At 51.6% G+C, this 21,746-nt stretch overlaps 10 protein-coding genes across 10 annotated transcripts; 2 read left to right on the forward strand and 8 right to left on the reverse strand.

The window, feature by feature from the left end:
- Nucleotides 1–99: 99 nt before the first annotated feature.
- Nucleotides 100–4,723, forward strand: AKAW2_50867S (putative ABC bile acid transporter; the record flags this gene model as incomplete). Its single annotated transcript, XM_041690732.1, has 4 exons — nt 100–150; nt 233–538; nt 588–1,098; nt 1,152–4,723. 4 exons carry the CDS (start codon nt 100–102, stop codon nt 4,721–4,723), a joined length of 4,440 nt encoding a protein of 1,479 aa, XP_041544288.1.
- A 276-nt stretch (nt 4,724–4,999) lies between these two features.
- AKAW2_50868A (uncharacterized protein) lies at nt 5,000–6,365 on the reverse strand (the record flags this gene model as incomplete). The annotated part of the gene is made up of 4 exons (XM_041690733.1): nt 5,000–5,934; nt 5,988–6,031; nt 6,093–6,224; nt 6,295–6,365. 4 exons carry the CDS (start codon nt 6,363–6,365, stop codon nt 5,000–5,002), a joined length of 1,182 nt encoding a protein of 393 aa, XP_041544289.1.
- Nucleotides 6,366–6,835: 470 nt separating this feature from the next.
- On the reverse strand, nt 6,836–7,631 carry NOP16 (nucleolar protein 16; the record flags this gene model as incomplete). The annotated part of the gene is made up of 2 exons (XM_041690735.1): nt 6,836–7,424; nt 7,501–7,631. The coding sequence occupies 2 exons, from the start codon at nt 7,629–7,631 to the stop codon at nt 6,836–6,838; spliced, it is 720 nt and encodes a 239-aa protein (XP_041544290.1).
- A 307-nt stretch (nt 7,632–7,938) lies between these two features.
- On the forward strand, nt 7,939–9,453 carry AKAW2_50870S (Zn(2+) transporter YKE4; the record flags this gene model as incomplete). Its single annotated transcript, XM_041690736.1, has 4 exons — nt 7,939–8,082; nt 8,189–8,339; nt 8,399–9,341; nt 9,438–9,453. The coding sequence occupies 4 exons, from the start codon at nt 7,939–7,941 to the stop codon at nt 9,451–9,453; spliced, it is 1,254 nt and encodes a 417-aa protein (XP_041544291.1).
- Nucleotides 9,454–10,049: 596 nt separating this feature from the next.
- MNN9 (mannosyltransferase complex subunit MNN9) lies at nt 10,050–11,253 on the reverse strand (the record flags this gene model as incomplete). The annotated part of the gene is made up of 2 exons (XM_041690737.1): nt 10,050–10,070; nt 10,129–11,253. 2 exons carry the CDS (start codon nt 11,251–11,253, stop codon nt 10,050–10,052), a joined length of 1,146 nt encoding a protein of 381 aa, XP_041544292.1.
- Nucleotides 11,254–11,993: 740 nt separating this feature from the next.
- AKAW2_50872A (putative mitochondrial carrier protein) lies at nt 11,994–12,986 on the reverse strand (the record flags this gene model as incomplete). Its single annotated transcript, XM_041690738.1, has 3 exons — nt 11,994–12,413; nt 12,471–12,744; nt 12,814–12,986. 3 exons carry the CDS (start codon nt 12,984–12,986, stop codon nt 11,994–11,996), a joined length of 867 nt encoding a protein of 288 aa, XP_041544293.1.
- Nucleotides 12,987–12,988: 2 nt separating this feature from the next.
- AKAW2_50873A (uncharacterized protein) lies at nt 12,989–13,345 on the reverse strand (the record flags this gene model as incomplete). The annotated part of the gene is made up of 2 exons (XM_041690739.1): nt 12,989–13,080; nt 13,165–13,345. The coding sequence occupies 2 exons, from the start codon at nt 13,343–13,345 to the stop codon at nt 12,989–12,991; spliced, it is 273 nt and encodes a 90-aa protein (XP_041544294.1).
- Nucleotides 13,346–14,510: 1,165 nt separating this feature from the next.
- AKAW2_50874A (uncharacterized protein) lies at nt 14,511–15,515 on the reverse strand (the record flags this gene model as incomplete). The annotated part of the gene is made up of 1 exon (XM_041690740.1): nt 14,511–15,515. The coding sequence occupies one exon, from the start codon at nt 15,513–15,515 to the stop codon at nt 14,511–14,513; it is 1,005 nt and encodes a 334-aa protein (XP_041544295.1).
- Nucleotides 15,516–18,094: 2,579 nt separating this feature from the next.
- Nucleotides 18,095–18,406, reverse strand: AKAW2_50875A (uncharacterized protein; the record flags this gene model as incomplete). The annotated part of the gene is made up of 1 exon (XM_041690741.1): nt 18,095–18,406. One exon carries the CDS (start codon nt 18,404–18,406, stop codon nt 18,095–18,097), a length of 312 nt encoding a protein of 103 aa, XP_041544296.1.
- A 2,471-nt stretch (nt 18,407–20,877) lies between these two features.
- Nucleotides 20,878–21,726, reverse strand: AKAW2_50876A (SDR family NAD(P)-dependent oxidoreductase; the record flags this gene model as incomplete). Its single annotated transcript, XM_041690742.1, has 2 exons — nt 20,878–21,197; nt 21,255–21,726. The coding sequence occupies 2 exons, from the start codon at nt 21,724–21,726 to the stop codon at nt 20,878–20,880; spliced, it is 792 nt and encodes a 263-aa protein (XP_041544297.1).
- Between the last annotated feature and the right edge of the window lie 20 nt (nt 21,727–21,746).

Genomic DNA, 21,746 nt, shown 5'->3' on the forward strand with positions numbered 1-21,746 from the left:
GATTGAAGGCGGACTTTGGGGGCTGACAGCTTCCAATACCTTGCTTCCTCTGGACAGTCCCAGTGTCCCAGGATACCCATCCCTCGATATCTTTCTCCAATGCCAGTTGAACAGCACTATGGAGCAGTCATCTCCTGCAAGTGGATATGGGTAGGTCAGAAATTGGGAGCGACCACAATGATAATGTTGAAGTTACTAGTCGTGGTATATTGACATATTTCTATGTTACTAGGACTCGCGCGGGGCGCGGCCGTCTCCATGTGCTATGGGATACATGTCTACCATACCCGCAATTGTCATCTCAATTGCTGTACTAGGCTACGTACTCGGTAAAATATCGATTGCAAAGCGTCCCCAATGGACCAAGCCTTTCGTTCCAGAGCAGCCTATGACCTCTGACTTGCCGATTGATGGCTCGAAACAACGGATGGGCTGGGTGATAACCCTGTTTGCCATCTCATTGGCAGGGCTATCATCTGAGCTTATTAAATTAGTCCTTCTGGGGTGGTCGTCTAATCTTTCTCTCTTGATAGCCTGGGTAAGCCAAGGGTGTCCCTGTAGGGAGTCGTTACACTGACGCTCAGTAGACGGCCGCAACTTGTTTGATCGCAATAGCCCGTCCGAGGTCTTGCCCTCTTTCCTTACTCAGTTTCTTTATTAGCATGCTGGCAGTAGAGACCGCCTCTATAACGATCTATGATACGCATGAATCTACCCTCGCCCCTCATTATGTCGCAGCCGGTACTGCTTTGGTTGGATGTCTTGTAATCCTCGTGATGCCGCTTCGAGGTCCTTTATTTCCCTGCATGGACATTGGTGCTGTTGGCCAACCCCCATCCAGTAAATACCGCAGCCCCGAGGACAATTTACGGCTCTGGCAATTTTTGAGCGTGTCGTGGATGGCCCCGTTGATCTCCATTGGCAGGAAGAGACAGTTACAAGAGGAAGATGTTTGGTTCTTGGGATTCGAATTTCAGCACCGCAAGCTACATGAGAAGTTTCGCAGACTAAAAGGGTCTGTCATTGTCCGACTGCTACAGGCTAATGGAATCGACGTCCTGATAATCACCACCATTGCCATTGTGCAGATGGTTTGCGGTCGGTCTTTGATATAACACACACATAATGTGATGTTGCTGACGAAATAGTAGACTTTTCTACACCGGTACTACTCCAGCAGTTGCTACAAGCCATGACTGACCGTGGCTCGTCAAACCGTGTTGCCTTGATATATGCTTTGCTGTCTCTTGTCCTTCGCTTGATTGCCGCGCAGTCGCAAGTGCTAAGTCTATGGTATGGGAGACGTAGCTACGAGAGAAGTCGAGGCGAGATGATCATGATGGTGTATGAAAAAGCTCTTTCTAGAAAGAATGTGTTCGATCAGCAATTGGTGGACAAAGCAGAGGAGGATGGGGTGCAAGATGAAGATAGCACTGCTTTGGATGCGCAGCCGGAACAGCGCAAGTGGTGGCAATTCTTCGTCTTTCGAAGAGCCACGCGCAAAGAAAAGGCCAAAGAAACCGCTTCTATGGGGAGGATATTCAATCTTTTGCGCGGGGATGTCTACGAAGTGGCCCAGCGTTTCTGGGAGATTGACACATTGGTCGATAAGCCCCTAGGGCTGGTTATTGCGGTTGTGCTGGTCTGGAAACTGCTTGGTCCTTCATGCTTTTTGGGAATTGTGGCAGTTTTGATCGCGCAAGTCCTGAACGCATTTGTCACTCGTGTCCTGCTGCAAAAAGAACGGATTCGCCGGCTTGCAACAGATGGTCGACTACAGGTCTCCTCACAGTTTGTGGAGGCGCTGCGCCATCTTCGATGGTATGGATGGCAGAACCACTGGTTGCGCCAGGTTATGGACGCCAGACAATCTGAACTGAACCTTCGTATTGTCACCATGCTATGGGGTATCGTTATCCGGTTCATCAACACCTTCGCCAGTGGCCTCTTCCCTGTAATAGCACTATACGCATATACTCTTTTGGCGGGAAACCCATTACGCATCGACGTTATCTTCCCTGCTCTACAACTCTTCACTATGCTCGAGACTCGTCTGAGGGACATCCCGAGTCTCATAACGGTGCTGATCAATGCGTCCATCGCTATGGAGAGAATTGAGGACTTCATGGCTGAGCCAGATAAGGAGCAGAAGGAGGTCATCGAGACCGAGCCAGCATCGATTCAGCTGGACCATTGCTCTTTTGCCTGGCCTGGTAGACAGTTGCCAGTCCTTCGCGAGGTCGACCTGAGTGTACCAACAGGGCTAACTGTTGTGTATGGCAAAGTCGGAGCTGGTAAAACGGCTCTACTCCAAGCCTTGCTTGGCGAACTGGACAGACTCGCTGGTGTTTCATATGTACCAAATGAAATGATTGGATACTGTGCCCAGACCCCCTGGCTGCAGAGCATGAGTATACGAGACAATATTCTGTTCTCTTCACCATATGATGCGCAACGTTACAGACGGGTGCTGGATGCGTGTGCCTTGTTACCTGATCTGTCTAACTTCAAGCATGGAGATTTGACCTTTGTGGGTGAAAACGGTGTCGGTCTCTCTGGTGGACAGAAGGCACGGGTGGCTCTTGCACGGGCGATGTACAGCACTGCCAGGATACTGTTCCTTGATGACCCCCTGTCAGCTCTGGACCACAACACAGCCGAAACTGTCGCTCGCAAATGCTTCTCAGGTCCCTTGATGCAGAATCGTACAATTGTGCTGGTCACTCATAGAATTCACCTGGTTCGACAGATGGCAGATCAGATTGTCCTCATACAGAAGGGCCGCGCAGTTGTCGAAGATAAGCATGAGCTCTCTTCGCATGAGAGTGGTCAATCGGAATCCAGCTCGTCCGATAGTTCATCTAGTACTGAATCTGAGAGCGAAACGGCACCCACTGATGAGACTGCTGCAGTGCCGACAAAGTTCATAGAAGAAGAGCATCGAGCAGAATGGGGTGTCAAAGCTAGAGTGTATTGGAAGTACATCAGAGCCAGCAAGTACAGATGGTGGATAACCCTGATTCTCGTACTTGCTGTGTACCGGTTCACATCCGTGGGACAATCCTGGTTTTTGAAGGAGTGGGGAGAAGCCTACAATGAAACACTTCTATTGTTCGGATACTCCGGTACGAACAAGAAGTCGTTCTCGGGGGACTGGATAACACCGTCGGCCATGGTGAAAATGCTCGACTGGAAACCTTCCAACCCTATTGACGAATTCCCGGCACCAGTTGAAGATGTCCGTCCGTGGCTGCTGGCCTTCTTCATCATCACCACTTTCCAATCAGTCGTCCTCCTGGTTGCGCAACTTGTGATGCTTGTGATGGTCTATAGTGCAGGAAAGACGCTTTTCCAGGAAGTCATGGTGCGAGTGAGCCATGCTACCTTTCGGTTCTTCGATGTGACTCCCATTGGCCGATTGATGAATCGCTTGACCTCGGACATCGGCGTTGTTGATGGAAATATCAGCGAACAGTTCCAAATGATTGCCTTCCAGGCTATTACTTGGATTTCATCTATCGTTGTGATCGCCTCAGTGACACCGATCTTTCTCGGATTCTCACTTGTACTAACGGCAGCATTTGTCATGGTTTTTCTGCGTTTTCTACCAACGTCGCAGAGCCTTCGGCGGTTAGAGATGGTGTCACTAAGCCCATTGATATCTAATTTCGGTGAACTGCTTCACGGTCTGACCACCGTTCGCGCATTCCATGCCGAAGGGCGCTTTCAGGATCGAGTCATCGCAGTAGTGGATAAATTCCAAGGAATGGACCACTTCTACTGGTCTCTCCAGAGCTGGCTCATGTATCGATTCGAGAGCCTCTCCGCTTTCTCGACATTCTGCCTTACTGTCCTGGCCTTGTACACGAGCGTCTCGCCGGGTCTAGCAGCGTTCGTGCTCGTAGCAGCCAATAACTTCGTCGCGTCTACCCATGCCCTGTGCAAGCAATATGGCCAACTGCAAATGGATTTTGTCTCTGTTGAGAGGGTAGACGAGCTGCTTCACGTCGAGCAAGAATCACCTGGAACGATAGACCCCCCTGCATCATGGCCCAAGTTCGGCCGTGACATCGTTTTCGAGGACGTGACTATTCGCTATGCGCCTCACCTGGACCCGTCACTCAGAAATGTTTCTCTGCGCATCCCAGGGGGCTCCACGACAGCTATAATCGGCCGAACCGGTAGCGGCAAGTCCACACTGGCCGTGTCCCTACTAAGTGTCATCCGTCCCGACTCGGGACGCATCCTTATCGACGACCTGGACATCACACAAGTCAGTAAACAAGCTCTACGCACCCGAGTCACGTTTGTTGCGCAGGACCCAGTTCTCTTCCCCGGAAGCATCCGCTTGAACCTCGACCCAGTAGAGGAGTACTCTGACGCAGAGTGTGCAGACGTCCTGAAACGAATCTGCAGTCGACACGGCTGGAGTCTTGAGACGCATGTTGAAGCTGGCGGACGGAACCTCAGCCAGGGAGAACGCCAGCTAATCGGTCTCGCGAGAGCTGTGTTGCGCCGAAGCTCTATTGTCATCCTGGACGAAGCGACTGCCTCAATTGATCATGAGAGTTCGCTCGAGATCCAGCAAGTGCTACGCGAGGAAATGAGGGAGTCGACCGTAATCACCATCGCGCATCGGCTGGAGGCCATCAAAGACGCAGACTACTATATCATGTTGGACCAGGGAGGAGTGTCCAAGCAGGGATTCGTGAAGGACGTGTAAGCGTCCGATAGATAGATACGTAGAGAGAAGAAGAAGCTTTTCCATTTCCATTGCCAGCGAATACATCACAGTAGAAGCCAAGGCAGAAGAAACTTTTCCCTCCATAAACGCCCGCCATTCATCCCTGAACCGAAACTCGCCACAAACTCCTACGCTGAACGCAGGCATAAACCCACGAGATCAACTCCGCAGTAAAAGAAAAAAGAAAAACAACCGCCATCAACCTAACAGCAATGACCGATATCCATCGAGTCGAGTCATGAATACACTCCCCCATCACACGAAAATGTACGCAAAAACCACCCACATAACCCAGATGACAGCCAAATCCTGGAAAACAATACTATCATCCAGCGCACGCATTTCCGACCCACTCTCCGAAGTATGGCTAGCGTCACTTGTCTTGACCGGGGTAGTTTCTGTCTCAGGATCACCGTTCCCCACACCCGTAGACGTCGGAGTGCCCGTTTCAGTAGCAATGGTTGTGACGGTCTCCGACGCTGCGACTTCTGTAAATCCACTGGCGTAGATAGTCGAGGTTGAAGTTGACAGAGGCCCGTCATGGCCACCACCAGTAGTAGCAGCGGTAGGGCTACCCATAGTGGAAGTAGGATCAGAGGACAATGTAGAGAAACCCATATCCTGGATGGAGAAGGAGGATGGGGGTATTCTTCCCGGATCAGAGCATGCGCGCTTACGTAGAGCTCTTTTCTCTTCCTGCGCGGTTGCAGTTTCGGTTGCAGATGGAGAAGTAGAGGTCATGCTCAGCAGCTTGATCAGTGTCAACGATGGTTCAGGTGTAGATGAAGCCTTTCGCAGATGAGTAGCCGGCAGAAGAGGAGGAACAATGGGGAGCGTAGGGCCAGCGGATGGATCTTCCGTCGGAGTGAAGAGAGGATAGCCGTATTCTTCTTGCTCATTGTTGTCAGGATAGTCTTCGTCATAGTCGTCATCAAAGTCTTCGTCGAATTCTTCGTCGAAGTACTCGTCAAAGTCTTCGTCAAAGTCTTCATCCTCGACATGCTGGTCGAAAGCATCCTCTGCATCACTGGAATCGTCCCAAGTCTGGCCTTTAACCTCATTCTCGTCATCGCAGAGAATAGTCTCCGGCACAGAGACAGGAATAACATCTCTGGACTTCTTAATGATGGCATAGCCGGTTCCATTGAAGGCGCAGAGAGCGTCACCAGCCGATGAGGTGGTCTCATAGCCTGCTCTTTCATTAGTGCTGGGTGGGTTATATATATATTTGGGGTGTAAGTACAGGTAGCTTTCTCCTCATAGCCTTCGGGGAGCAGGTCCTTCAGACTATATATCCCATTACTGTGAGTACATTGCCTGTTCGTTAGAGGGAAGAAGCCCAGCGTACAAGAGGTTGCATGAACTGATCTCGACCGTGTGCTGAGATGCACAGGTGATGATAGTCGGGCCCTCAAGGGAGCCGGAGGCGCAGTAGCTGCCGCCAGGCTTGGAGCAGACGAGCGAGTTAGTCTCAGGGTCACTGTTGCTTCGTTTCATTTTGGTTAGATATCTTGTTCGTTGTAGGAGATATAAGGAGAGGGAAGGCAGACTATGCTATCTGCGCAGCGGCAGTGAGCAGGAGCGTCAGTAAGGTGATTAGGGCAAGGAAGTTGGGAGCCATGGTGATGGTCCTGATCCTGGCGTTGTTTTGGATAGAGGAGATGAGAAGGATAAGAGGGAGAGAAGGATTAGAGGTCTGATGAACTACGCAGTTTGGATCTGTATGTTTCTATGTGAACGCGCCAGGGGTCTTGGACGCGTCCGTGGATAGCTTCGCGACTTGTGTTGCATATAATGCAGTGAATGGACATGCTAATGGCTCATGTTGTTTGTGCTTGAGCTCACGTGGTAGTACAATAAGTGTGATAATGTTCTGAGCAGGAACGGCAAGTTGGATGACCAAATCAAGTGTATTAGCATTTGCGACCTGTGCCAGACATGCACAGATGGAGTCTATAAGATGGTATAACCGCAAAAGCAGAGACAATTCGGACGTGGTCCAACAATCCAGCCGCAAGCAACTTTTTATCCCAAATCAGCCCTGTCAAAACGCCATACTCGCCGATAGAAATGCATCAATTCAAATCCCAATCATGACTGGCTCTGCTGCAACTTGCGGATCCTCCGCTTCAGGTCTCCTTCCGTCTGCTGCATCGGGTTCAATTTCCGGTCGCGAGCCATGGCCGAGTAGTTGTCTCCGTGCTTCTCAATCAATCTCGTCACCCATTCTTGCTCTCTGGTGCTCTGATGGCGCGGCTTCTTCGCCCGGACAGCCACTCCCTCCTGCGCAGCCTGACGCTCGAGTTGCTCAACAATACCATTTCCGGAGGCGTTCTGGCGGGGTTGTGTGACAATCTCATTACTCGACAGCTCGTTCAAGGGGTCGTTCAGCGGGTTGTTGCGCTTGACCTTGCGTCCGGCAATTTCGACCTCTTCGTCGGCCGCACCGCGAATCACACGCAGAATCTTGCCGGTCTCGGGATCACGCTCAACCTTAATTTCGCTCGTGGCGGTTTGCTTGGCGAGTGCCTCAGTGCTGCTCTTGATGTACAAGGAATCTTCGGGCTCTCCTTGGATACCGTCCGCGGTTGCGCGCTTCTGAGAACCACCGGAGGGAGCATTGAGGCGGTGGACGAGACCCAAGCGGCGGTAGTTTTGGGTGAGGGTTTGCTTGCGGTCCCTATCGAGAGCAGCATTAGTATACAGTCCAAAGGTAACTCTTCTTCCTGGTTTGTTCTGTCAGATCATAAACGTACCAGTTTTCCGCAATGATAGCATTTCCCAAGACATTGATCTTCTTCTTTCCGCTCTTGAGGAGACCGGCTCTCTTGGCCTTTGCCTTGGGCAAAGAAGATCTCTTCTTCTTGGCTTGTCTGATGTTAACCATGGTGCCAGATATGGGATTGGAATATCAAAAGTGGGGTGATGTATTCAAAGGACCGGAATTGAAGCTCAAAAAATTGCGGCGACAGAAAACGGATCTTATCGAGTTTGCATGTTTGCACTGATAGGGGCTTGGCGTGTTTGCTGCAGGGTCCCGATACGGCGATAACAAATCAAAGCCGGGATTTGGAGATCCGAGAACGGCGCATCATATTTATCTCACCGGCAGCTATTCCCCTCTTGTTTTTCTCTTTCTATCAAGTTTTCTTCTACTATTGTCTGGGGTAGCCTACAATTGATCGATTGCTACTATGGCGCCCTCTCTTCTGGCTCCAGCTCGGCGCATGGGCCTTGCGCTCGCCGCGGGTCTCGTTCTCTTCTCCGCACTAGCTGTTGCGCATGATGCTATCTCTGTAGGGGATATGTCCGTGGGACAAATTGAGGAGGAGTTGCAGGTACGCCCGTGCCCCCCTTGCATCCTTGATGTTTTGTCTGGGATGGAGAGCCATCGATCTCCCCATGACCCCCTCAACATACCCATTGGGTACTAATGCTATGTAGAACTGCCCCCTCGTCGAGTCCCTCAATGAGCATAAGCGCGCCGCAGCCCCCCAAACAGCCAGCTTGACGTCCAAGATCTTCTCCATCCTCTTCCCCGGCAGCCCTGCAGTCAATGCTATCCTGGCGACGATCTACATCTCCGGCCCACCCAGTATGTGACTTCTCGCATTAAAAACCTCCAACAATCATAACCATGTCCCCCCGCACTAGACTTCCTCTTGGCCCTATGCCCTCCCAACATCGACCCTTCCTCCCTGTCCGTCATGGTCGCCTTCGCCGTAGGCGGCCTTCTAGGTGATACCATCTTCCACCTGCTCCCTGAGATCTTCCTCGGCGAAGACTCGCCCGACCACGTCCGCTTCGTGATGGTCGAGCCGAACCGCAACCTCCTCCTGGGGCTCGGAATCATGGTGGGCTTTTTCACCTTCGTCGCAATGGACAAAACCCTACGTATCGCCACCGGAGGAGCAGGACACGACCACTCCCACGCCCACGCCAACAACGACGACCACAAACCCACCAGCACAACAACCGGCGCCTCCCCGCAACCCTCCACCTCACTGAAACAGCGCAAGCCCGCAAGCAACAACAACACCACCACTCCCCAACCCACCGACGACGACGAGAAGGAAATCAACCCCAGCGTCAAACTGGGCGGCTACCTCAACCTAATCGCCGACTTCACGCACAACATCACCGACGGCCTCGCCATGTCCTCCTCCTTCTACGCCTCCCCAACCATCGGCGCAACCACCACCGTCGCCGTCTTCTTCCACGAAATCCCCCACGAGGTCGGCGACTTCGCCCTCCTCATCCAATCCGGCTTCTCCAAGCGCAAAGCCATGGGCGCCCAGTTCGTCACAGCCATCGGCGCCTTCCTCGGCACTTTCATCGGAATCGCCGTCCAAGAGCTCGGCGGGAATAGCTCCTCAGCAGCAGTCACCGATAGTAGCCTGCCCTCCTCTGGCCTCCTCGGAACAAGTCTCACCTGGGGCGATATGCTCCTCCCCTTCACAGCGGGGACATTCCTCTACGTGGGAACAGTCTCCGTTATCCCGGAGTTGTTGGAAACAGGCAAGGATAAACGCACGGAGATTAAGAAGACCATTGTGCAGTTCTTGGCTGTTATGGTTGGGGCTGGGATTATGCTTGTGTATGTTTTTTTTCTCCCCCTCCTATCCCTTCCTTCTTCCTCTCTCTCCCTTGGTATATGAAGTGTCGTGATTTGCATCGCTAACGCTTCTCATAGCATTTCTTGGGATTAGATGATGAGTATAATGTGGTAGCTTTCGATTGATTGACGATTATGAGAAGAATGCATGGTTGAAAGATGAGATGAGATGAGATGGCATATGGATATAGAATTAGTAAATAATGATGGTGTGGACCATCAAAGAAATAGACTATCTAATATCGAGGTTTATAGATTACTTACTATACCACTGGTGGGTTAGTTCGTCTGTGATATAGTCCGGATCAGTCCTACGCTTCCTTCAGTTATTGACTGTCTACTCGTAGTTACGCATGTACATAATGGGCCAGTGCAGTGTATAGCGAATTGACATAAAACCTAAGCAACTATATATAATAGTAGTAGTAGTAGTAGTAGTAGTGCTACTCAGCCAGAAACACCAGAACCACTAAGCGCCCAGCGCGCGGACGTAACATGAGACCAACTCCCCTGGTAGATGTAGATGGATAAAAGTGTAGTCAGTAAGTAGCAATAGTAGACGTGGACCGTCAACTAATATAGTCTAATCAAAGCAAAGTAAAGCAAAGCAAAATACATTCTTCATTCCGGTCTATTGGTGGTGTTCGCTTCATGTGAAGTCATCTCGTAATTGGAATCTATCATGCGAAATCACTCGTTATAGTGATACACCTGTGGGCATGGCGTTAGTGGGGTCAATCAGATGAAAGAAGGAGGGGGGGGGACATACAAAGTAATCAGGCAAGCCGTAGACGGAATATCCCAATCGCTTCGCCATCTTAGCGAAGCCCTCCGTCTCGACGAGGTGATAGAATGGGAAGGCGGGGAACATGGCGCCGTCGCGATGCACGTCCGCCTTCACAAGGAGTGCGGTTCCACCGACGCCGTCAAGTTCTATTTCGCGGCTAGGACGGGGCGCCCCGGTATTTGCCATGTAGGCCATCAGGGTGCGGTAGGTGGGCATCTCGGCGTATCCCTCGAGGAGGATCTCATCTGGACCCATCATTCCCGCCAGCTCTTCGGCGGTCGAACTGTCGATCCACGAGTTGAAGTCGTAAGGGCGGACGTCCATCTTCTTGGTATCCTTGTTATAGTAGCGCTGGAAGCAGTTCGGAACGATCACGGGTCGATTGTGGGCAGTCAGGTCTTGGATAAGGGTGGCTGGAGTCTCGACAATGTCGGAGTCGAGCCAGAGGACCCAGGAGGTGCTGGGACCGAGGGTGGTGAAGAGGAGGCTGTTGCGGGCGCGACTCATGGACTCACGGCGTGCTTTCTGGTTGGACATTTTGTGGCGCTCTTTCTCGTCCTGCGATTGAATGGGCGGGTCGAAGTCCTGGCGAAGGATGCTGATGCTGGCGAAGCGGCTGTCAACCGGACCGGACTGAGTCTCGCTGATGGCCTGTTCCAGCGCGGTGACAGCGGCATCACCGTCCTTGGTTTTGGGGACGATGAATCCAATCGAGATAAACTCGTGTGGGTAGCTCAATTTCACGACATTATCCCAGAATTCTTGGTAGAAGCGGGCCAATGGGGTCAAAATCAGCACCCGTTCCCCTTTCTTGATGGATTCGCTGGTGCTGCTGAGCTCGTTGAGATTGTAGTGCATCACGGGCGGGGGTGCTTTCTGGCCATCTTCGCGGACGGCTTGAGATTTGAGGAAAGGTTTCGTCGGAGGAGAAAGGGGATGTTCGGCGGCATCTTCTCGTCGTAGCTGCGAGGAGGAATCGGTGACAGGAGCGGCGGCGGCGGCGGAGGAGGAAGGGGACAGCAGGAAGCAAAGGAATCCGAAAGCTAGCAGGGCAGCCAGGAAGACCGTAATGGGGCTTGTGCGACGCATCGAGCGTGCGACGGCCATCGTAGCCGTTTGCTGATCGAGGGAGAAGTAGCAGGTTCGCAGTTCGAGGTGGTGGTGGTGGTTGTTGAGATGCGCAATTGGATAAGGCGGCGACGGCGGAATCGATCTGGCCCGGCGAGAAGTCGAGAGTGAGCTCTTTAGCCAGCAATCATAAGGGGAATGATCCGGGCCCCGGACATAGCGGAAGAGACTGTAGAAGGGAAGGAGTGTAAAATGAAGAAGTTTTAGGTGGATGAGCGGAGGATGAGGCGGGAGAGAAGGGAGGGCAGATTGGAGATGACGGGATGGAACGAACCATGGCCAGCCAGATTGAAGCTGGCCGGAAAAAGAACACGCGGAGCCCGAACTCTCGTCTCTCTCTCTTCCACTCACTCCTCTTTCCTGCTTACCACAACATCCTGCGTCTCCTCTCACCGATCTGAATCAGCCAAACCTGATTCCTTCGCAGATAAGACTCCCAGAGTTTTCGACCCATGGATCGATGAGGTAGTGGAAGGTGCCGCAGTGGCTGCATTGGGCGAGGCATCGCCGCATGCGGCCGTTGCACCAGTCTAGATTTGATGAATATCCCTGCTGTGAGACGCGCCACGATCGGGCCCGCTTTATGGGTTGGCTGGAGAAATCCATTCTATTTCTATCGTCTATCACATTACAACGTAGCTTTCTTTTGGGGATCTATTGGAGTCCCGTTCATCTTGATCGTTCGGGTATAGCCAGAGTTCTGTAGCTTCGCCGTCTCCTCACGGCAGCCACCGCATCACACCCTCAAATGCAACCAAAGCCATAGCATTCGCCGGGAATGCTCGTAGGAAGCATGGCACAAATCCTCGCCAGTATCCTCTCCACCCTCGTTCCCGATAAACTGCCACTGCAGCATCCTTCCACCACTGGAACTTGCGCTGCCCGTCGCCCAGTGCGCCTCCCATCGGGTCTGTCATGAGGCGTTGCTTCACCACATCGGACGGATACGACGTGATCCAGAAAATTTGCGCGGAAATCCCCCCGGCCCAGAAGTTGATGGCAGGGGCAGACAGGCTGGTCTTCTCCTTCATTAACCGGGTCAGGACGTCGTAGGAACCCCACCAGAAGAAGAAGAATGACCGGAATACCATGGTCGCGCATAGTCCACGATATAATCCAGCAATGCCGTGGGTGCGAAGCTATAAATATCGAGTCAACCATTAAACTCGGACGCTTTGAGGGTGTGTATTTCTTACCATCTTGCGAACGCAATCTATAGGTCCACTGTACAGACGTTTGGACTTATCCGCAGAGTACTGGATCTGAAGACGCGCCTTGACGTGCTCCACCGGTGCGGCAATGAAACTGACTGTCGTTCCGGCCATGATGCCTGCAATACCATGACCGAAGCTAGGGAGCGTGTGAAGATCCGTCTGCTTGCCAATGAACGGCATGCTTGCACGAATCTCCGGTTTTGAAAAGACATTTTCCAGTAACAGTCGGCGATACAAGGTTAAGGAACCCAGCATGCTGTGTTTGACCGATCAGTCCTTCTGTGTCTTTATGGACATTTTCCAGCCGTCGGGCAAAGCTACTCACACAGAGTCCATGACCATCCAACCGACCAGCGGCGGAGTGGCTCCCTTATACAACCCACTAACACCCTCCTTGCGGACTGTTTGTAGCACGCAGTCCAATGGACCCCGGAAATGCCCATCATGGCTCGTTTGTAAGCGCACCTTGATTGTGTCGAACCTGCGAAATCCATCCATGGTCAATTTGTGACATTATATGGGCGTTGTCCAGAGAGGTAGTATAAGTGGTAGGGAAGAGGTAGTAGGAGCGTGATCACGTACGGATGGCCAACTATGGATCAGAATCTGTTAGCGATGGTCACTTAAAGACAAGACGAACGCTCGCGAGCTATGCTCAGCGCTGGCAAGGACATACCACTTAGTTTGGCAATTCCGGAGAAGACTCCTGCTACAAAGCCTTTATAGTCATGCTTCGAGCTTTGAGGCTTTGGCGGACTGTGCTTTGGTGTATCGGCCTCGGTCATATTTCCGGAAGAACGTTGCTCTGGTGTCCCGGACGTTGTGGCAGTCGCCAGCGGTGCGGACGTCGACGACATTATCGACAGTGCAGTGCTCGTGTGCCGTGAAAGCCGGTATGTGTCTCCCCCTATTAAGACTGAGTGGGAGTGTCAATTGGAACTCGGCTGCGCTGGACCGAGGATCAAAAATTCGTGAAGGTCTGTCGGGGTCCGCTATCGGACAAAGCAATGGGCGGGATTAACGAGCGCACGAGAGGTCCATTGATGGTTGAGAGCCACCACTTCTAACAATGATAGGGAATGAGGGGAATAGTTCTCAAGGCATGTAGATGATGGGCAGTTGTAGGAGAGAAAAAGATGCCCCAGCGGAGTAAAAGGCAAAAGACGGGGGAAGAGGAACAAGCAGAGCAAGAAGATGATGCGCCCCGCAAAACCCGGCGGTTCGGGGAGCAGCAGCCCAGCTCCGACCGGATAGGCGGCCGATCGGGGGGCAAATGGGTTGGGGGAGCCACTCACGGCGCTCCAATCCATTGCGACTAGTACAAAAGACGGAGTACTAGACTAGTAGTACAAAGTAGTGGTCACTAGATATGCAGTAATCATCTACATTTGCAATTAATGAGCAGTCGGCAGGTCAGTGCGATTGCTTTTTCTGAAGGTTGATCGAACCCAGTAAGTTCATTGCCTATTTCGCAACTAGCAATGAAACACCTCTCCTTCTTCTATACTGCTTGTCGCTTTCTTTAATCGACTTCTTAGTATATAACAATCTGAGCGAAACGTCGCATTCCAGTCCCACCTCAAGGATGACAGGCTGTTTCTGTTCAATCCATGATGATACAATGCCCGAAATAACACAGTGTCGTAAGAAATAAAAAGGCGCAATACACACTTCTGGAAACAAGGGAGTGTAGTAGCAGAACAGGACGGGAAATACAAATATCCGGGAAAGCCCAGGGATCAGCTGCGGGGTATAGTTGCATAATTTCATAATACATAGATGTGGTTTTATAGAAACGTGAAGGATGAAAATAAAAACGGCACGAATGGCCTCGAAAGAGAGTCGAATCATATCATGCTTTGAGCACATAATCGATGCTGTCCTGCAGGCCACCGATGGCACTCAATGTGACCCGGAGTCCGAAGTCCGAGGCCTGAGTCATGTCCTAGTACATAACTGTGCTGACAACCAGATGTAAGAGGATGGTTGCCGCTTGGATGGATGGATGGCTGGACGACAGCTCTAGAAGCCTTTGAGGGGCTTCATAGCTTTCTGTCGGGTCCGTTCGGTCTCCCGAGCAATTAGCCTGTCCACCATATCTGGGGCCGGCCCAGAGTGTTCTCGAGAGGAGAAGTCGGAGGAGCTAGAGGGGCCCGAGGTCAGATAACCACTGGCCTCTTCCAGCGCCAGCGGGGTTACCGGGCCAGGGCTGCGAAGAGGGTCTAGTCGCGGAGCGGATGGGCCCGGCGATAAGGTTCCAGGAGTCTTGGGTAGGGCAGCCCCATCCACAAAGTCTCGATACTGCCACATTCCATCACGGGAGCCAGAAGCCGTGCGATATCCGGGCTGTCGAGGCTGGCGTGGTGAAGAAGGCTGTGCTTGAGTGCTGCCGGATGACTGATAGACTGCCGGATGGAATCGTGGCAAGCTTCCCAAATGGAAGGCAGGCATGGACTTGGAGGTGCTCTGTCCCTGCGAGCGAGAGGGCTGCGGGGAGGAGGGACGTCCAGCTGGAGACATGGCGGGGGAGATGGCGGATGGGTAGAATGTTGAGCTGTCAGAACGCATTCTGGACGAGGGTGAACGATGAGGGTGGTGATGACCAGATCGACTGGCCTTGCGATGGAAGTCCCTTTCTCGCTGCCCCTCGGGGGTGTGGTCACGATGGGCAAAATAATAGCCTTTATCAAAACGCCCTGTTAGAGGGGTGACGGGAAAGTCCTTATCGCGAAGGGAGGGAGACGGCTTGGGGATGGGAATAGGCCGGGAGGTTGACTGAGTCAGAGTGAGGGTCTCGAGGGAGTCTGATGTGTCTGAGCTCGACGAGTCGGGGGAAGGAGGATTATATGTAGATGAGGTTGCGGTTAACTCCTGGAGCGATGACAACGAAACGCGGGTGGGGTGACCGTGTCTGGCAATGAGACTTTCTAACTGGTCTCGGGCACAGAAGCTGGACGGCCGATAGGAGGGCGACCAGGAGGAGGAAGAGAGATTGGCTAGTGGCAGCACGCGATCAGCATGAATCATTGGGAATGTGCAGAGGTAGATGCCACACGTGTCAGGTGGGGATCAGTTTTTTGGGATCAGTGCCAACAACTGAAACGCAACAGCAAAGCAAGACTTTGACCAGGCAATGAAGACTAAAAAGTAAGAAGAATGCAGAGGGGCCAATCAGGATGTTGACGTTGGGAGGAAAGGAAGGGTGAGATCTGCCTGAGAGGAGTGGGGAAGGCAACGAGGCATGGTTGGACGGAAGGTTTAATGGAGGGGGAAATAAAGATGAACTGGTTGATCGCAGAAGGAGAAGGAGAGGAGGGGAGACTTGAGACTTACTGCTGAGCAATGGCGGAGAGTGACAGGAACTGTGTGAGGAAGGATACAGGGAAGGCGAGGAGAATGAGGCGGACGGAGAAGAAGAGGGTGGAGAGGTAGCCATTGACGGAGGGGGGGTTCCCTTTCCCTTATGAATGATTATTTTTTTTTTCTCTCTTTCTCTGTCTTTCCTTTTGCTTTGTCTGTTGGCCCTTGTTTTTTTTGTTACCCTCTTTTTTTTCTTCCCCAGTTGTCAGCACCGTAAGTGGATAAGCCGGATGGGACGATGCCAATCCAGGCACCCCCGGATGACTTCTCCCTGACAGTGACAGGTACACTGTGTCTCTCTTTCTCCCCAGGATACGTACCCTCCGCGGATGCCGCCGTCGCCGTGATACTATGACTCAGGGGAAAAATCATGCAACTCCCCTCTTTCGGTCTTGCCTCACTCTTGATACTGCCGTTTATGTTCTCTCCTTTTTTTGTCTCTTGTTTCCTCTGTTTTGATCCCGAACTCTACTTTGTCCTGAGCCAAATTTCTTTTTTTCCCTCTTCTCTGCCCACTACCTCCAGACTAAGAAATTCTAATGGATCGTCAGCTTGCGGGGAAACTCAAAACCGTCACAAACAGCAGCCGAACCCATGGCGTCATGGCGGGAGACGCGGGATCCAAAGCCTGGAGAGAGAGGGGCAAAGCGGAGCTCCCACGGTACGGTACGGTATGGTTACCGCCCATCCGGGTTCCACTCCACTCCGCTGCAACAAGAGAAAAGAAAGAGAAAGAAGAAAAATGATGCCAAAAGTGTAAATGTAAGAGGGTGACGATCTGAGGTGATAGTACGCTGGGGAGGCAAAAAGAAGGGAAAAAGAGGAGAATCCATCCACTCACATGGAAGCAGCCTCCTTCTCACCACACACCCTCCAAACTGCAGTGTTGTTTCTATAGGCCGCACAGACAATCAAGGCCAGTGTCGACTATCGTATTCCACGACGGGAAGGAGGGGTGATTGGTTCCTGAGGAACCGACGGGCACTAGTCGTGATCGGGGCTAGTAAGTTACTCACTAGTAACTTACCACCAGTGGGAGGGAAAGCGGTCACGCTGAGCAAGAAAAACGAGGAATGAAACCTAGCCAAACAAGGCAAGAATGCAGACGGTGACAATAATATAGCAAGATAATAATTATAAGGCAGGTCACGTTGCAAGGTTAAAGAAAGGAGTCCAAGGCAGGTAAAATGCCAGCGAGTGGATGGTTGAATCAGCACGTTCTTGGCAGGTCTGTTTGGAATCCAGTAGGAGACACCAAAGGTATTTTGCCCTAGTCCTGGTCATGCAAATAGATGAACAGGGAGAAATAGATAGTTGCTAGTCAAGCTATGAGTAACCCCGTTCGAGGAGCGAACGATGTCACTCACCTATCAGCCGCCCCAGAAAAAGAAAGGCGAGAAAAAAAAAAAAAGATGAAGTAGAGGTAACTATCACTCCGTAAACTCGGAGAAATAATAAGCAGATGAATTCGGACAAAGGATGAAGTTTGTACAACATTAAAAAAGACCACCGCCAGATATCATCTCCTCTCCTCTGGCATGGACTCCGTGGTTGTTTATATTCACCTCCAGGCTCCTCAGCAGCACTTCCCTCCGCCTGATACCCCTGTTCAGCCGATGAAACCTGTTGTAACCACACGCGGGAAACTCGGGTGACCCGGCCGGCTACCATCGCAGAGGCACAATGGAGTCAGAGCACACTTCTACTATAACAATACGCTTGAGAATAATGGACAAAGCCAGGATCGCCTGGGCTTGGACGGAATCCGAGCGAGACACTCCCCCTCCCCCAAGTGAGTGCACTGTTGCCCGGGATTTTTTTGTGGTCGAAGCTGATGGGAATCAATCCTGAACGGAGACTGGCTATCGGTCTGGAGGGGATGGCCACACTATCGAGACGCTATCAGGGACTAACTGCTGCTAGCAGGAGAAAGAATACTATCGCTGCGAGTCATCCATCCAGTAGCGCGTTGTAACCCCAGACCCAAACGACTCTCTACGCACAGTCGATCTGCAGCTGCCGGTGTCACAGAGCGCCCTGGCCATCCCCCTTCGAACTGCGGAGAGCAGAAACTAGGGCTGGGAACTTTTTTCATCCTTCCAGTCCACCCCTTCGATCGGTCCAGGCCACAACAACCGAGAAAGTTCAAGATGGTCTAGATAAGACGGTCTACACTGGTCTACCCACCATGCCGTTTAGTATCAACACTTGTCGACTTAGTTCCATTCAAGATGGCTGAAAAACCATCACAAAGAATGTGAGAGGGCGAGAGCGTCATTCACGCCGTGCTGAGCGATCAGACGACTTCCTCTAGTCTCCCCTCCATCACACTCGCTCGTCCAAATGCCCCGCCCCAAAATTTTACCAGCGACGCGTCTGGATTCATGATCGGATCTGCCTGGCTCCTTGAGGTCTACTTTGCATTGACCTTTTCGCTTGGTGATTTCGGCCGTTTCAGGATCCAATGATGTTGGGTGGAACTCGATTCCCAGAGTGGCAAATGCGGTGTTCCTGGGGCAGGAAAATACCCGTGACGATACCATCTTTGTGGGTTCCATTTGCGCTACAGAATATCATTTACTGGCCAATATGTCTTTACAGTCTGCTCAATAATCCCTGTTGCCGTATGCTTTGGTGTCTGGTCCGTGAAGGCTCATTGTCCCGCCCTGCCGGATAGTTAAACCCTCGATCCATGGCGCAGGCACCAGCATAGATCTAACACCAGGATGTCCTGACGAAAATTTATTTGCTCGCGGGTCTGGAGGGTAGGCTTCGTCAGACGCAACGTTGCCCCCCCGGCAGATCGACTCGAGCTGATTTGTCCGTTGCCTTCGAGCCAGCTACATATTTAGTTACAGACTGGTGGTGGTGACTGGGATGCAGATCAATCACGCGTCACAATGGCTGCTTCAATCAATCAATAACCCCACCATCCACTGTGACTGGAATAACCCCTGCAGGGCTGACTACCTAGGCCGCGCTGGTGCTTCACCTCCTCTGTCACTTGTTGCTCGTCACACCTTCCCCTCCTCTCTTCTATTGCCTTTCTTGGATTTGGCATCGAGTTTGGATGGGGGCTATGCTAGACAACGTGCGCGTCCAAGACAAACAGACCCCGTGCTACGGTCGCCCCTCCCATCTGTCGATATTAAAGTCATGTCCTGACTTGCTTATTGGCCAGCATTGACGTCAATGGTCTGAAAAAGGAAGCTGGTCTTTATGCAACTGAAACACCTGGCAATGTCCTAACGTCCTGGGCAAGCGATGCCAGGTGCGGCTTGGGGACGAACAGCCGTTGGTACCAAATCCATCCCTGTCTCTGAGCGTGGTCTGGATCCATGGCTGGGAACGTCCCTCCGACACTAGTATACACTCCGACATAGCGGCATCCAACAGTGAGTGCAGAAGCTTTCATGGGAGCTGCCAGGGCCGAGTCTGTGCGTATGCAGCCTGGTAATGCATCTGTCCCGAGCAGGATCTGGAAGTGCAATACATTGTGTGAGCGATTTACCATGACCTTATGAATTGGGATCTTATGAATCCACTTGAGTGGATTGTCGCAAAGCCTCGTTAACTCATTCGCATACGGCCCGGCCATGTATAGCCCCCATACCAGGCCCGGGCATGATGTGGATGTCTTGGTCTGGATGCTTACAGTCAGAACCTAAATATGAGCACGCCAACACCTGACACCAGCTCGGCTGTAGGCACACCACTCTAATTCCCGAACCAACATCTTCCGGATGCCCTGATTTCGAGCGAGGGTAGCGTCGGATACCATACGCCCCCTATCTTTAGCCAATCACTCCTCCAATTTCGAACCTGATAGCTCTGCTTCGAACTACTGCGCTTGGAATCGGATACTATGGCGCTCAGACAATAATAGCTTGACTAGACCACAGCCAATCAAACGATACGCAGCGGTGATGACCAGACATTATACGTCCGTGCTAGAGTACATACATGTAGAAAGACGACGATCACTCAACATTTAGATGATCTTTCAATCGAGGTGTGTGAATCATCTAGAGCTGATAGCATCCCCTCGGTCAATACTGAGGACAATGCTCCAAACCGTGACAAGCCATCCCGGCAAAAACAACAATATATCGAAGCCGCCAAAACAGCGGCTGAAACCAAACAAAGTCTCAATATATCCACGGTACTTCTAAAAATTGAACCTACAGCAACAGAACTCGGAGAACATCCGCGGCATATCCGGACTGACGCGTGGGCTACCGTGTCTAGAGCATACTGTGTTTGTAATCGTGACGCCCAGAATGCTCGTAGCCCGTATACCCCGACCCTGTTCAAGAATTATGCTTTTAAAGCAGGGAACCTTTGCTCAATGTATTGAAACAAGACATGATTGGACGCAGGTCGCTTATTACCCGGGTGATGGTGACTGGCCGGGATTTACCACCCTACCACCCACTACTACTACTTAGTACTACTACTATGTATGTACTAGTAGTTGGACCTGTTCTATGTCCACCGGTAAGCCAATGATTCGTGTCGTGTCTTTGGGGAATTTTCTTCACTTCTTTCATCTAGGTACACATTGGGAAGTATACGTTTAGGGGTAAAGAAAAAAAAGGTTAATGTGCCTTTCGGCACGCCCATTAACAAACAGGCTAGATAACATATCGAGAATTGGCACTTAATTATGATTATGTATGTGGCACCTCAGTTGATGATTGATGAAGATGGCTTTCCCTACAACGCAGAAAAGAGGAATTCCAGCCATGTCCTTGAGACTATTTAGTGGTGGTGGTTGTATGTATGTGGGGTTCGACTTGTGCGGAAGTTGGTGGTGATTACAGCTGGGGTGTTGTGTTGGGGTAAGGTTAGGGTTGTGAAGGGGTGGAGGGTATTGGGCCTGTGAGGCATATATGGAGATAGGGAGGGTATATCCGGGCGAAAACTACATTGTTTATTGAAGGTTTAGTGAGATGGAGGAGATAGCGGGTGTAAAGTATTTACATTGAAGAGAAATATACAGTCGGCTAGATATTTATATAAGTCAGAATTAACCCAACACTCCTGACATTCCATGATCAATCGGGATACACGTCCCGTTGATAATCTCCGCCCCAGGACCACAAGAGATAGACAGACACAGCTCAGCAACGCGGTTGATATCGCACATCGGTGCTGCTGCTGCAGTCATGAGAGCAACGGCCTTGTCCTTTCCTTCCAGGTTGATGTTGGACATGAAAGCATCCGTGATGTTCGTCTCCATGCCGCCCATCATCAGCGCATTGCAGCGGATACCCTTGTTGCCGTAGTAGGAAGCCGTGTTCTTGGTCAAGCCAACAAGGCCGTGTTTACTAGCGGTATATGCGGCACCTGTCACTTGTCAGTCGATCTATCCAAACATAGGGAATCATTCGGTAGAAAACATACCCGCCATCCAACCCGCCTTTCCAGCAATGGAAACGATGTTGACGATACTTCCATTGACAACTTCCTGAGCAAGCATATTGCGAACAGCCAGTTTGCTCAACAGAAAAGGCGCAGTCAAATTCACAGCCATGACCTTGTCCCACAGCTTCTCGTCCAGGTCACCGACAGCATGGAACTGATCCATGATTCCGGCATTGTTGATGAGGATATCGAGTTTCTGGAATTGCGCGACGATTTCATCAAACAGGGCTTGCACCTCTGTCGCAGAGGTGATGTCTGTCTTGATGACCTTGAGTCTTGCGTCGCCGCTGGGTCCGGCAAGATCCAGCGACGTCTGACGAAGTCGCTCCTCGTTCACGTCGCAGATGACCACGTTGGCTCCGGCGGCGAAGAACCGGGTAGCGATAGCTTTGCCTAGGCCTCCGGCACCACCGGTGACGAGGCAGGTTTTTCCAGTGAGGTTGATCGACATGGTGATTGTTAGGATACCAG

The sequence above is a fragment of the Aspergillus luchuensis genome, chromosome 5 (assembly GCF_016861625.1).
Source record: "Aspergillus luchuensis IFO 4308 DNA, chromosome 5, nearly complete sequence".
Lineage (NCBI taxonomy): Eukaryota > Fungi > Ascomycota > Eurotiomycetes > Eurotiales > Aspergillaceae > Aspergillus > Aspergillus luchuensis.